Here is a 16,143-nt window from a genome sequence, read left to right as displayed (position 1 = left end):
TGAGTCCATCCCCATCAGTTTTGGAATTCTTCAAAGACCATGTAGCTCCTCCAGTTCCTGCATTTCCTGATCAACTTTGCCTTGTCAAACCTGGTTCCGACTCAAACAATTTCAGTTCATAGGAGCCGGATAGACTCACCTCAAGAGAAAACATTTCTCCATATCAAGAGCCAAATTGCTTCTAAGTTTGGTAAGTCTCTCCTTGCAGAAAATTAATAATGGTTAAATAAATAGCATGTTCCAAAAACAAGTATCATTCACACAAAAAGTAGATGCTTCCAAATTTACAAAGAAATAATTTAGACAATCTATAGAAAAAAAATCAGCTTTTATTTGCACAAATCTTAACAAATGAACCACACACAGAAAAGTTCAGAACAATTTAAATGTCATATATAAAACAAGGAACCCAAAAGATAACCCCACCCACTAAAATCTGACTTAGTCCCACACGTACACATATCCCCACCTGCATCCACTTAAAACAGCATTCCAGTTGCACCAATATGAACTCCTTTCCACCCAAAACAGAATGATACCTTCAAAGATGTATATATTAAAAAAAAAAGGTTGTCATACCATTAGTTACAGAAAAAGATTGATTAGTATCAAAACAATATTATGCAAAAAAAAAGTAACTAAAAAAAATCTTAGAATGGAAAATCCATACATAAACAGAACTGAAAAAAGAATGCAATAAATATTGTACAAAAAAAAGGGGAAGGGGTCCCAGAAAAGCCAATTTTTCTAGCAGAACAGCCAAAGTAATCTTTTAAAGTCCAAACACTCGGTATACTGTAGTTTCAAGCAGCCAATTCATCTAATACCACAACCTGGTGATGAATTCAAAAGGTCTTAATTCAAGCTTCCAAAGATCCTGATCAAGCCCCTATCATGAATCCATATTTCGCCTCACAATCGAAGCTGCCTCAGAGGAACTAAAAACTAAAAACTAAAACCAATAACAGGAAACAATCTCAAAAAGAAAAAAAAGAAAACTGACCTACCATCTAAAGTCCCATGTATGAATGAAAATCCATCCACGATTTACATCAGTAACTTCATAGTATCTAAATAATATATAAAAAGAACATTAAATACAAGAAAAGAAAATTACTTAAACCATCAAAAAAGATAAATTTGTTTAAAATTATGAGAGGTGTAGAACGAGTAGATGTGAATCGGTTATTTACTCTTTCGGATAGTAGAAAGACTAGGGGGCACTCCATGAAGTTAGCATGGGGCACATTTAAAACTAATCGGAGAAAGTTCTTTTTTACTCAACGCACAATTAAACTCTGGAATTTGTTGCCAGAGGATGTGGTTAGTGCAGTTAGTATAGCGGTGTTTAAAAAAGGATTGGATAAGTTCTTGGAGGAGAAGTCCATTACCTGCTATTAAGTTCACTTAGAGAATAGCCACTGCCATTAGCAATGGTAACATGGAATAGACTTAGTTTTTGGGTACTTGCCAGGTTCTTATGGCCTGGAATGGCCACTGTTGGAAACAGGATGCTGGGCTTGATGGACCCTTGGTCTGACCCAGTATGGCATCTTCTTATGTTCTTATAAACCTGAACAAACCTTAAACGTCTGACGTAAGATATCAGAGATGCCACCAGCTCACTACAGATCCTTAAGTATATACAGAATCCTTCCAGATGCCCGATTGTGACTGGAATTGTTTCTTTTTTAGAACAGTTATCTATTTTTATTGATAAAATCCTTCAGACGTTTGTCACAATTGTACATTCAAGAATATTTTTTTACTACTTGAGATTTTTTTGTTTCCTGTTTTTGGTTTTGTGTGATTTTTTTATTTTTTTTTTTTGGTTGGAAGGTCTCTTTTTTTTGACAGGACCTAGTGTCAACAAGATCTGTCCTAGTAATTCTTGGACACAAGACAGCTGCTGTGCATGTGGCTCCTCTGATCAACACTATCTGCCATTATTACACCACATCTCTGTGAACCGTGGGTGTGGCATGGATCTGGATATTTTGGTGCCCATCTGAAGCTGTGAGTTATACTCTAAGGGCTCTCCCAGCATCTTTCAGGAAAGAAGTCTTGATCCAAATGGACAACCCAGTGCTTATATTCTGCATAAATAAGCAAGGAGGTACAGGCTCCTGTGCTTTCTTCCAGGAGTCCCTCCATATCTGGTTGTGGGCAGAGCAGCATATTGTCCATCTTCAAGCAGCTACCTTCTGGGAATCCAGACCTCATTGGCAGACTGCCTTGGAAGAGAATTGATCAAGTGATTTCTGGAATAAGGAGATGCAAACAACTTATTCAGTCTCTAGGGAAGGCTGTTGATTGATCTGTTCACCTGAGAAGAAAACGGAAAGGTTGAAGTTGTGCTCCATGCAGCTAAAGATAATCTCCTGACGCTTTTATAATAAATTGGAGTGTTTGCTTTGTGAGTAGTTACTGATCCCTCTAATCTCTAGAACTGTCCAGAAATTCCTTCAGGACAAGGTGAGGGTATGGCAAGTGTGAGATCCATATGTTATCCTTCCATCAATTCAGTCTCCCTTTCCATTGGAAACTTGTGACACTTATCACATAGGTGGAAGGCAGGCTCTCATGGCATGGATGTTGAATGTACAATAGTGTCCTCCTTACTCTTTCCCAGAAGTGGAGGATGTTCTGATTTGTGCCAGGAAACCTTCAACCTGAAGAGTCTATGGTTCTCGACTTGGTATTGGACCAGTCAACTGGATCTCTCCTCCTGTGGTCCAAGGGACTGCTTCAGTAAGAGTTCTGCCTCTTATCCCTCAGACTTAGCACCTCTTCAATCAGATTTAATCTCTTTGCCATTGCAGCTTATCACCAGCAAGTGGAAGGGACGCCAGTCTGTCACTGTGCATTGGTAGCAAAATTCATAAAAAGACTGTGGCAGTCCAAACCTCCAGTATGTAAACTGTGTTTGGGGTCCTCAGTGTTGTCCTAGCTCAACTCATAAAACCACCTTTCAAAACCTCTCAAGTAGGTGAACTTGAAGTTTCTCACCTGGAACGTAGTGTTTCTTTTGGCTGTCACTTCGGTATCATATTCACCATACCTTTTAGGTTTTTTTTATAATAGGGTGGCTCTATAAACTAACTCCAAGTTCCTTCCAAAAGTGGTGTCGGTGTCCCACATGAATCAAGCTAATATGCTGCCTACATTCTTTCCAAGACCACATGAGCACAAAAAAAAACCCCTGCTCTTCACTTTTTGGACTGATATAGTACCTGATATATTACCTAATGACTCAACCTCACCATCAAGCTTTTCAACTGTTGATGTCCTTTGATCCCAATTGATTAGAGAGGGAATCTCTGTCCAGTTGATAGAGGACTGTACATTGCACGTTGTGTGCTGGCTGGCTTACAGATTACAAGCTCTATCATATCTCAAGGGAGAGCTATGGTGACTTCAGTTTCTTATCTCAGGGCCATTTCTATTGAATACATTTGGAAAGCTGCTGCTTAGTTGCCTGTTCACACCTTCACATTCCACTAGGGTCTGGGCAACATGTTCTGAGGAGACAGTAGCTTTGGCAAGCAGCTCTGTGCAGCCTGTTTACCCAGTAGTTCACTGTCCACCTGGTAGGGATAGGTTAACTTAAGTGATAGCGCCACAACGTAACCCTCTGCTTGGACTCCCCACACATTATGGCTAATTCATGCCTGCTTTTGACGGAGAAAGCTAGTTTGCTAATCTGTAAACAGGGTCCTCCATAGGCAGCAGACTGAATTAGCCATACTTAATGCTCAACTGCCTCCCTGGAAACTTGACTACCTCACTAAAATTTAAGCTATGGGAGAGACTGAGGGGCTGAAGAGCCAGTGTGTGTGCAAGAACGCCTGCATATGCTTAGTAATAAGACTTTTACTGAGCTCTGAGAGCTGGGACTGTCAGTGCTAGTGATGTCACCCACATGCTTTGATTGATTCATCCTGCTGTTGATGGAGAGTTCAGTTTACAGGTAAGCAAACTTGCTTTATTTTTCATAATGAAGTAAGGAGATGGTGTCTTTTGGTTTTTTTTATTTTGTAGTGGATGAAAGTAAACCATAATGTTCTACAAATATGTGTTGGGAACAGTACTCTTGAATATATTCATAAATGATTTGGATTAGGCAATAAACAGTGAGGTGGCAAAGTTTGTGAATGATTCAAAAATATTTGGACAATCCAGAACAAAACTGATAATAAATAGCTACAAAGCAATCTCTCAAAACTCAGCGAGCAATAAAATTGCAAATAATAAAAATGGTTAGCTTTATTAAGTGTGCCCATATCATAAGGGTCACGTTGGAACAGTCCTGATTTGAATGCACTGCCTCCATTGTATACAAATCTATCTCATGTGTATTCATTGTAGACATACTGAAAATCTAGCCTATTTGTGGCTCTTGAGGACCAGAATTGGCCACCCCTAAACCATGCAGTTCTTTCACAATTGCTGCTTGGTGTTTTTGTTTGTGGTACAGCAAAAGCAGTAACTGGTCTTCTGCTATTTCACTAAATGTTATGTAAAAAAGTTTCATAGTGAAATTATTAACTGATTCTTTGTCATAAAGGATAGTTGAAGTCAATTGTGCATTTTATTTTACTTATTAACTTGAGTCCTCAAATTCTTAAATTTGTTAATTGTGTTGTAATCTGCCTTGAGAACATTCTTCAAAAAAATGGAATATCAAATGTCTATAAATAGATGAGTAAATCAGGACTGCTCCAACTTGTCCCTTAAAGTATCGGCACAATTACGTAAGCTAACCATTTTTAGTGTCTGAGGTGGAAAAATAAAATTAAAAAAAATTCAAATTTTATTTTGATAAAAATGACTACATATTACAAGATAAATCATGACATTCTCCTAGGACAAGCAGGATGGTAGTCCTCCCACATGGGTGACGACAGATGGAGCCCAGCAAGGAAAACTTTGGCACAATGAACATGCCCCTCATACCACTTGTCCACGCAGGGTCCCTGTTCAGGCTCTCCTTTTCCACGAAGCATTTGCATCACCGCTATTGAGCTTGTGGTTAATTTTGTGGAAAACTATTTCTTTCCATTTTTCCCGGTTGCGCTGGGTCCTTCTGTTTCCTGGGGTTAGTTGCTAGGCAATCCAGTAAGTTTTTACTTTGTTCACGGTCGATTACCGCCGGGGCCATATCCCGGTATCCACCGGTCATCGACCGTGCACCGGGTTCTTTTTCCCATGGCGTCATCTGGTTTTTGCCGATGCCCCCAGTGCCCACGGACCATGTCCATCAGACCCCCCATGAGGTCTGTATTTTGTGTTGGGGTCATCTCACAATGTCCAGGGGATATGCCTTCTGTGCCAAGATGATTCTGAAGGGACATTGCATGTCTCGACAAAATGGGTAAACCTTTCAGCACCAAAAAGTCAGCCCTCAAGTTCAGCATCAGGGGCATTGACACCCTGAGGATGAGAGTCGGCGACCCCTTCTCCTGTGTAGTCTTCTCCAGCGCCGAGTTCTCTGGTGGAACTGGGCGTGAGGGATCGTCTACTTTCTATTTCTTTTCATTCCAGTTCTGGATCTTCGCTGTCGCCCTTGGCTCCAGGAAAGGACTGGGCCGAGCATCGGGAGAAGTCAAGAAAGCATCGCCATTGATCGCCGTCTTCCCATGGCTCCAAGCTCAGGAAGGCATCGGCACCGACAGAGTTGCCCCTGAAGCGGCCCTGGTCTGAGGAGGCTCCAACCTACATAGTGAGGGCCTGAGGAATTCTCCGCCAGTTTCGGTGATGGTAGCTGATTCCCCTCGGGACTCCAATGGGGATTTGATTCCGCCGCCACCTCTTCAAGCTGTCCTCTCGTCATCAGCATTCGAGGAGGAGTTGGAGCGTCTTGTATGATTGGAAGTCAGTCGAGCCCTACAAGGTATTAAGTCACCAGTTCGTTCAGAGCCCCCACCATCACTGGAGCCAACTCCATCGATGCTTGCATCATTGCTAGAGCGACTGGCTTTATTGCTCGGTGACTTGCTGACGCAGCCCATCCCGGTACCCCAGCCACCCTTGATGCTGCACGGGGCACCAAAGCGACCTCTATCGGAGGCTATTCCAGTCGGCCAATTCCTCTGAGGAAGGATCGGGTTCTGTGCCAGTGTGCCCCCCCCCCCCACAATTCCCTCAATTTTCCAGTACCCGCTGTACCACTAATCTTGGCGCACCCCTCAGTGCCCATGGGACTACCAGTGCTGGCACCCATACCTTTGGGGCTCCCAGTGCCTTTGGGGTCTAGGGCCAGAGTAATGGTTCCACCTCCAGTGTCCTTGGGTGCTTTGAATGAGGAGGATGCCCCCTATGTGGTTTACTTGGTGCAACCAACAATGAGCCACCATCTTCCACATCAGTCCGTGGTGGTGGAATCCGCTCTGAAAAAAAGCTGAGGGCACGGATCTGTGCTTTGGCTCCTCCAGGTCACAATCACAGGACCCTGGATGTTCTAGGACGGAAAGTCTTCCAGGGGTCCATGCTGGCATTGGATTGCATGTTACCAGTTGTATATGAGTCAGTACTGGGGAACCTCTGGAAACAGGTTCAAGATCTGGTGGAATGTCTCAGCAACAGCTTCAGGAAGACTTCCTGAAGGTGATTCAGCAGGGATTGGAGTGTGACAAGCATGAGATCCGAACCACCAATGATGTTTTCAAAACGGTGGCAAGGGTAGCTGTTAGAAGCTTAGGTGCTCCCGTATGGCCTGTCTTTGGGTCTCAGATCTCCAGCCAGAAGTGCAGGAGCATATTGTGGACCTCCCTTGTACTGGCGAAAATCTTTTCAGAGAGAAAATCAAGGAAGCAGTGGCACAGCTGAAGAATTACCACGAAACCTTCCGGCATCTATTGGCCAGCACTTCCGATCCTCAGTTCTCTGGCAAGAAGCCATTAAGGCAGAGTTAGACATCTTTTTTACCACACAAGAAAATATTATCCTCCAGCGGGTAGCGCAAGGTCACAGCGTGCTACGCCTAGGACACTCATGCGACAGCCACGCGTCCCTCGGCCATAGCCAGCCTCGCAGCAGAACCCTGCCACGGGGTTTTGACTGGTTGGGAGGAAGTTTAGGCCAGCAGCCTGTCCTTGTGACAAACAACCCTCCTGTCGGAGGCCACCTGCAGCTCTTTGCAGACCGCTGGCAGGCAATCTCTTCGGACCAATGGGTCCTATCCATCTTTCAGGGATACAGAATGAACTTCTGCCGGATCCCCTGAAATCCTCACGGAGGTTTCCGATGAACCAGCAAATATTGCAAGTAGTTCTCCGCCCTTAAAACTGCTCGAGCTGACGCGCCCATACCGCTAAGTCAGCGAGGCACCAGGATCTACTTCAGGTATTTTCTGATTCCCAAGAAAACAGGAGGCCTCCATCCTATCCTGGACCTGAGGGCTTTGAACAGGTTCCTTGCAAGGGAACAGTTCAGAATGGTTAGACTGGGGGTCCTGATTCCTCTCCTATGGAAGAGGGACTGGCTTTGCTCCCTTGACTTAAAGGATGCCTACATTCACTTGCCATCTCTCCCAACCATCAGAGGTACCTCCGATTCTTGGTGGGAGACAAACACTTCCCGTATCGGGTACTGCCTTTTGCCCTAGTGTCCACACCCTGCATTTTCACAAAGTGCCTAGCGGTGGTGAGTGCTTACCTCAGAAAGCAGCAGGTGCAGGTCTTCCCCTATCTGGACGACTGGCTCATCAAAAGCAACACAAGGCTGGGGCCTTGCAGTCTCTCCAATCCTCAATCTGGATTTTGGAGACCGTAGGGTTTCTGATCAACTACCCGAAGTCCCAACTGGTTCCATCCCTACAGCTGGACTTCATTGGGGCCAGGTTCGATTACATACCGAGCCAGGGCGTTTTTGCCCCGGGACCAAGTGCAATCTCTTGTAGTCACTAGACCCCTGTGCTTGCTGGGCCACATAGCGGTGACAGTCCATGTTATGCTCTTTGTTTGGCTGCACATATGCATGGCGCAGTGGACCTTACGGTCTCAGTGGGGTCAGGCTACCCAGGAACTTCGGGTATGCACAGCATCACACTGCCACTTCAGGAGTCCTTATTATGGTGGGAAGCACAATCCAATCTAGAGGTGGGGATACCTTTTAAGGTCCCATCCCCACAGATCACCCTTACTACAAATGCCTTCCACCTGGGTTGGGAATCTCATGTTATGGATCTCTGCACCCAGGGTCAGTGGTCAGCACAGGAAGGGCGATGTCAGATAAACTTTCTGGAGCTCCATGCAATCCGGTAAGCTCTGTGGGCCTTCTGGGATTGCCTTATCAACAAGGTAGTTTTGATTCAGACCGACAATCAGGTGTCGATGTGGTACTTGAACAAGCAGGGAGGCACAGGGTTATTCCTCCTCTGTCAGGAAGCAGTCCAGATCTGGTCCTGGGCACTGTCCCAGGACATAATTCTTCCTGCCATGTACTTGCTGGGAGCAGAGAATGTGACGGCGGACGTTCTGAGTTGCTCATTTCACCCTCACGAATGGTCCCTCATGTATGTTGCTGATCGAATCTTCCGCCACTGGGGACCCCAGATCTCAATCTCTTTGCTTCCCCTTGCAATGTGAAGGTGGATCGGTTTTGCTCCCTGGTCAAGGGGGATACCGGACCAACATTGGATGCCTTTGCCCACCATTGGGGCACTGGCCTCCTGTATGCAAACCCACTGCTTCCACTAGTGTCGAAGACTCCTGCTCGAACAGGATCGGGGAACCATGATCCTAATCGTGCCCTATTGGCCGCAGCAGATCTGGCTTCCCCTTCTACAGGATCTCTCCCTCTGAGCACTGATCAGTCTGGGTGCCTCACCAGACCTGATTACACAGGATCAGGGCAGGCTCCACCATCCCAACCTCCAGGCCTTAGCTCTGTTGAAAGGATGACATTGCAGGCCCTGGACCTTTCAGAAGGTGTATCTCAGATCCTGGTGGAGTCCAGGAAACCTTCCACTAGAAAAGCTTAGTCTGAAATGGAAGAGGTTCTTAGTCTGATGTGAGGGTCACAGGTTGGACCTGTTCCATCTCGAAGTTCCTGGTCTATCTGTTGCAACTCTGAGACTGGCCTGAGGACCACTTCTGTGAGGGTTCATCTAGGTGCCATTAGGACCCATCTAGGTGCCATTAGGACCCATCTCAACGTAGCCACTGGTGGGGTGCTTCATGCAAGACCTACTTCAGGTCAAGCCTCTGATTAGGCAACCGGCGGTATCATGGGATCTCAGTATGGTCTTGGCCCATTTGATGAGAGCCCCATTTGAGCCCCTGCAGTGTTGTGGCTATGGGGTAGATCTTAAAGTATGCATGTGCGTACTTTCGTTTTGCGCAACCGGCGCAAACAAAAGTACGCCGGATTTTTATAAGATACGCGCAAAGCCGCGCGTATCTTATAAAATCTGGGGTCGGCGTGTGCAAGGCTGCGCAAAATCGTCAGCCTGCGCAAAATCGTCAGCCTGCGCACACCGAGCCGCACAGCCGGTGTGCGGAGCGGCCTCGGAGGGAACTTTTCTTCCGCATCCCCCCCAACTTCCCCTCCCTTGCCCTATCTAACCCACCCCCCAGCCCTACCTAAATCCCCCCACTACCTTTGTTGTACAAGTTACGCCTGCTTGAGGCAGGTGTAACTTGTGCGCGCTGCCTCGCCATCCCCCGGCACAGGCAGCAGTGCCGGGGGACCCGCCTCGGACCGCCCCTGACCCCAGAGACGTCCCCGGACACGCCCCATCCCGCCCCTTTTACGAAGCCCCGGGACTTAAGCGCGTCCTGGGGCTTTGTACACGCCTGCGGCCTATGCCCTGCGCGCGTAAATCCAGCAGGATTTACGCGCGCAGGGCTTTTAAAATCTACCCCAATGGTTTTTTGTTTTTACCTTTAAAGTATTTCCTGACACAGTTCTAATTTTGTTCTGGTTGCATTGTTGCTACGTTAGATCGGCTTCCATATTGTTTTCTGGGTCCTTATAGTTGGGAGCAGCTTGTAACTACATATTCACCCATGTGGGCGGACTACCATCCTGTTTTCTCCTAGGAAAAAGCAGAGATGCTTACCTGTAACAAGTGTTCTCCTAATACAGCAGGATGTTAGTCCTCACGAAACCCACTCGCCACCCTGCAGAGTTGGGTTTCTCCTGTGTGTTTTATTTTTCGTGAATTCTATGTTATGAGACTGAAGAGGGACCCCACATGGATAGTGGCATGCTTGGCAGGCTCAGTGTGCCAGTCAAAGTTCTAGAAACTTTGACGTTTACCGTGCCGGGCTCCATCTGATGATGATACCCATGTGTGAGAACTATCATCCTGCTGTCCTAGGGAGAACACCTGTTACAGGTAAAGCAACCGTGCTGTCTTCATAAAGGTAATAAGTGTGTAGCATTTATATATTTAAAGCATTAAAACTTTGATTTGTGTTTATTCTTTTTTTATAGGCACCACACTGGGCTACTCAAGACTCGGGCTTTTACTGAGATTCTGAGACCAGCAGTTCCTCCTGAAAAAATCTCATAGTTCCTTTTTGTAAAAATAAAATAATAAAATCAAGTGCTATGAGTTTATTAATGTGAATAAAATTGACTGCCTTTTAATTGTGGATTTTTTGTTATTTTTTTTAAATGAAGCAGTTCTATCTGGAAGTCAGTTGCAAGTGTTCATATTATTAAATATATTTTTTTCTTTTAAGTGCAGTTATATTTGTTTTTCAATTACATACAGCTACTGTGCCACTCTGTCTAGATATTTAGAGAGAAATCTGTAATATAGAACGAAAGAGGCCTTGTCACACTGTCTACTGCCTTCAGCTTCCTAAGTGGGTCTTTTGTATATCCTGATTCTTCAGTGTGTGTGCCCTCCCATAGCAGTAACTGTCTATCATCTTTGCCTCTTGGTTAACATGTTCAGACTTTCATGCATGGTTTTCTTAAAATCACTCTAATATCCAAAACAATCACACCTAATAGACTGTTTTGAAATATGATTTTATAGGAATTGTAACATTTTAAGATGGGTACAATGACTTTTTCTGTTAATATATGCAAGTAGTATCTTACATCATAAAATATCTATAACATTTAAGGATATAATACTGAAACAGCCCAGTTTAAATGTTTTCTTTTAAATATTCAATTCCAGGACCAGCTCAGTGTTTTACTGTAGATCTGTAAATGGTTTCCTGATCTTACCTTCTGTCTCTGACTAGCTGGCCATGTTATGGAAACAGCTTTCACAAAGGCAACATTTACTAAGCAAACTCTTGGTACACACAACCCAGATTGCAGTGGTCTCTGTGAGAGGATTGTTACAATGGCTGGAATAGATAGGGGGAGAATGAGGACAAAAAATTAGCAAGTATCTATGGCTTATGGCACCATATCCCCTGAAGAAACTGGATCCAGCTGATAAGGAAATTGGGGAAAAAAAAGACACTATTAGATCCAGCTTTCTTATACCACCTGCTTAAAAAAAAAAAAAAAAAAAAAAAGCTGCAGCCCATTCTGAATTCAGAGAATTCTGTAGTTCAAGATACTAATGATCCTTTTAAGAACCACCTGAGATTTCCAGCTCCATGATGAGTAATAGTCAACAGTCGGTGACTGCCAGTAGTAGGGTTTTTGCCCTAGTGTAGGATGTTTATATAAAGCTTTTGAAAGCTTAGCAAATTATGGGTCGCTTTCAGACACAGGGTATTAAATCATTTAATAAAATTAGTAAGGCCTAATGAATTTCTTATTTAATTGTATTTATGCTACACATGGCAAGGCTTCCATGAGATGATACTGCTGCTGCCGATCTGTATTCTGTTCAAGGCCACGTCTTCATTTTTCTCTACTGTTCTTCGTTATGTCTCCTTGGGATAGTTCGATTTTGTGCTTCCCATCTGATATCTGGCATAGGGCAGTTCTGGGCAGTGCATCAGATGACATCTTTTAGCAACATTTAATGAATAACATATATGGAAAATACAGTAATGTTTTTCTGCATTATAACATCCCTGATAATTTGTGATGTCTGCATTTAAGCCTTATTTTATAAATTCTGCATCATTTTCACACAAAATACTAAAGACAGTTTATAGAATAATTGCTGAAATGGCATGTTTTAAACTTATAAACTGTAATACTAATGTAAAGGCTCCAATTCTTGAGTATATGACATTGAGGGGTATGGGGAGCAAGAGGTTGGATTAAGTATGAGATTTTGTAGAGAAGTAATGAGATGATAAAAAAACAACTTAGATGAGAAGCAGTATTCTACAAGCAATTAAGCTTCTATGTCTAGCAACTGGGAGATATCCTTAGCTGTGTGCACAGAAATAACTGGATAGACGGGGTGGACCAACTGGTCTTTATCTGCTGTCATCTACTGTTACTATGCAGTCACTTCTCATCAGCTCTCAGTCTCCCACATCTAGTTCACAACAAATGGAATGAAAGAATTACTAAAACTTTAGATTGTTACAAAGGTGAAAAAAGCATTATGTTCTAAGGTGCAATTGGCTGCTATGGAATTTTGAATGGAAGATCCAGATGCTAAAGAAGTCAGAAAGTTGTTGCGCTTTGTGGAACATAGCTGCCCAGAAACAACGAAATGTCTATGCCAGCTTCTGAAAAAATATCGCCCGAACGTGCAATTAACTTTTACTGTCAGTAGCTGTTAAAACTGATTTTTAATCGATAAATCGAGAAAATATCGCTTAAGTTGGTGTGAGTAGTCCAAATGTCTTATGGTGACTGCTGTTCCACAAGGCCTGCATTCGTACAGAATTGACAAGTACCAAAGAGGAGTGTTATTTACTGTACTAAGTTCAAGATAGAAGATTAAAATGTGTTCTTGAGATGACAACTCTCCTCAAGTACTTATAGGACTGAAATGTGAAGTATATTTCTTGGGACATCTTGCATTTTGCACCTGATGTCTTAGCAGCCTTTTAAGATGTTTTCACTTGCATGCTAAAACTACCTAAAAAAAAGTTTTAGCACAATAATTATGTGGCATATGATTAAATCTCTGGAGTTTTTTTTAGCTGCCATCAAACTATTCAAAATCAAGTTTATGGTTGGTAATAAGCAACTATAAACCATTGAGTCACAACTGTGTCCACTTTTTATATTTATTTCATGAGCTACATTATATTGAGTGATATATATTGTGTTGAAATGTATTTCTTAGCCCCTATCAATCATTTTAACTTTGAAGTGCAGAATTCTAGTAGCTGTATTGGGCTTGGAAACAACTGTAATCTTTTATATTGCAAAACCTTTATTAGATTAACAAAGATGTTCTAATACATCAACTTTGGAGACCACATGAGTCCTTTCTTAAGATGTGATCTTGGAAGAAAGAATCATTTTTAAAGTGCTCATCTGGCATCATACATTGCCCCCCTTTAAGCTGAAATCTGTTATTTCCAGCTGGCAAACAGACAGATCTGTGTTTTGCAAAGACAGGTGCTCTATGAGAGTGACTTCAGTTCTGCTTCTGAAGCATTGCAGCTATCCAGTATGGTCAGACATGCCAATTGTTATTAAATGGAAAGAAAAGTTTTGATTTAGTTGGATTATCTGGAGGTATTTTCCTACTTGCACAAAATAGAATTGACTTAATTTGTATATACAAATCTTGTGTGTGTGTATGGGTGCATGTGTCTTACATTTTGGCACATGTCTTTACTTTGTGTCAAGAATAAGAAATGTTTCTTCAATTCTTAAATATTTCTAATACTTGCACAAAAATAACTTTCTCTGTAATGTTTCTATGGGATGTTAAATGATTCAAGTTAAAAATGTGTGTACTGATTATATAGTGCTGTCTAATACTTCAAGTGACTTTAAGATACCATCCATTTTACAAATATAGTACCAATCTATTTCTCAAATAAAGATGGTCTGCTACATCTGTAGAAAATGTGACCTTGTACAGCAGCCTAAGTAACCGTGCATAAGAAATTATCTTTTCAGCATCTTCTTAACATTCTTCAAGGAAAGATTAGCATGGTGCTTTTTGTTTGGGAGTTGGAGGTGCTACATTTTTTCTACTGGAAGACAGGATCTGTGCCTATTCTGGAGCAAAAGTGGGTAAATGCTTCAAATCAGTTTTTACTTGTGTCCAAATGACAAAAATAACTACATTAAGGCATTTACCCACTTTTACATTGGGATGGTGGGAGGACAGAGAGAATTGATGCAGTTGAGTATTTATCAGTCAGTCTACTTCACAGGGGAAAGACAGAGGTATATGGAAGACAGGTTTTCAAAGCAGTGGAGATGTGATACAATAGATTATACAGCTGGAGTGCTTTGAAAACTGCCCTAGTCTGACTATTTCAAAATGTGCAGACTGCCACAGCACTGTATCCTTTTAGCCAGATTGTTAGGAGGCTTCTGGAGGTAGGTTTGCTTTGGGAGGGGGACTGAGGTGGAATTACCTTGCATAAAGAGATTTGCACAGAGTGAGTGCTAATTTACCCATCTGAGTCACCCACAGAAAAATGGCAGGTGCAAAGTTGGAAGATTTTTTTGTGCATTTACATATTCCCATTTTTTCAAAAAGAACTACCCTTTTATCAGTTTACAATTATGCAGGCTATTTGCAAATTACCCTCATAATGTTGGCCATATATATTGCAAATTTTATTTTTGGTATTCCTGGCCTTTAAAATCTGCCTTTCAATGTCCTATTTTAATCTCGTTAACACAGTTGGCATGTCTGACCATACTGGATAACTATAATGCTTCAGAAGCAGAACTGAAGTCACTCTCATAGAGCACCTGTCTTTGCAATGCACAGATCTGTTTGACAGCTGGAAATAATAGATTTCAGCTTAAAGCTTCATTTTTTTAAAGAAATGAAGGGCTCTGAACTTCAGAAGTGCAACTACTGTATAAACCCCTTTTAAACTAGTAGTTCCAGAGCTAGTGCACTGGGCTGACACAGATTTATAAATTATAATATGTCTGTTCAGGAAGTACTTATTTTGAAACTCTTGCTTGAGTTTAGAATCCATGTTTGTTGATCCCCCTCTCCAAAAAGGTTTTTAATAAAAGCTATATTCCATCATTGCAGACTGTATGGTGCTATTTCAAAGAGCTTTGTTGACTGATGGAAATAAATCTGCTGCCAGAAATACAAAATAGCACAGTGCCCCAATAAAATAAAGGTTCCTTTGCTGAGGGATATGAAAGCAAAAAAAAAACAAAAAAACCCATACCAGTCCTTTCTGGAACTTCCCTTTTCTATAGTATTAAAGATTATAAAAATCAAGAGCCATTTGGAGAGTGTGTGTGTGAAAGTTTATGATCTGAAAGATGAAAAATTGGGTATCTAAATTTGGGAGTTAAAAAAGGCTTTAAAGCAATTGATTTCCAACCTTACATTTGGAGAGTCTTTCAAAATGTGTAAGTGAAAAATTGACATTGTTCAGTTCCCATACTGTTTTAGAATGTAGGTGAAGAGGATAAGAAGGTGATTTGGTGTAACGGGTAGGAATAGTTAGACCATGCTTTCAAGTGTTATATATAAATCTGCTGTGCTTAAATGAAAACAGTATAATTGCATGCATGACATAACATTGTTTTGTATATAGTGAACAAAATGATAGCCATAATAAAGCAGATGTGCTTAAAGAGACAATAAAAGAAATATGTAATTACATATTTTTAAAAAACTGGAAGATCTGTTCTAATATAAAAATGTGAACTTGGGCATTTGAACTGAAGGATCCCAACAGCCATTTAGCTTTACGACAGTTGACTGAAAAGTCCTAAGCGTGATCATCTTGAATGTCTCGAAGGTCGCAAGTCAATGTGAAAAAACAGCAAATTTAAAAAAAAAGCTAGCACTATGCTTGGATGCATAAGGAGAGGTATTGCTGGTAGGACAAAGGTGGTACTTCTGCCATTGCTTAGGTCACGTAAGAGAACTCTTATGAACTATTGTGTTACATTAAATTAGTATTCCTTCACATAGATGTGAAGGAATACTAATTTAATATGTAAATAATAAGATGTCTGAAATAGTATATAAAAACAGATTATAGCAACCAAAATAGTAATAAAATTCAAGTACCAAAGGCAGAAGGCAATAGCAAGAGTGAGGGAGAGAGATGATCAGCAATCAAATAGCATCTTTAGTGGGCC

At 42.1% G+C, this 16,143-nt stretch overlaps 1 protein-coding gene across 2 annotated transcripts in view; it reads left to right on the top strand.

The window, feature by feature from the left end:
• Positions 1 to 10,601, top strand: part of EIF3E (eukaryotic translation initiation factor 3 subunit E) — a 259,621-nt gene extending 249,020 nt beyond the window's left edge. For both annotated transcript variants that reach the window (XM_029591900.1, XM_029591899.1), the window contains one exon: positions 10,441 to 10,601. In XM_029591900.1, coding sequence (XP_029447760.1) covers positions 10,441 to 10,479 — 39 coding nt within the window. In that variant the 3' untranslated portion in view covers positions 10,480 to 10,601. The remainder of the gene's footprint in view (positions 1 to 10,440) is intronic.
• The last annotated feature ends 5,542 nt before the right edge of the window (positions 10,602 to 16,143 follow it).

This window comes from Rhinatrema bivittatum, chromosome 2 (genome assembly GCF_901001135.1).
Source record: "Rhinatrema bivittatum chromosome 2, aRhiBiv1.1, whole genome shotgun sequence".
Classification (NCBI taxonomy): Eukaryota; Metazoa; Chordata; class Amphibia; order Gymnophiona; family Rhinatrematidae; genus Rhinatrema; species Rhinatrema bivittatum.
Note: the sequence above shows the minus strand (reverse complement) of the source record. Positions and strands in the feature narration are given on the sequence as shown.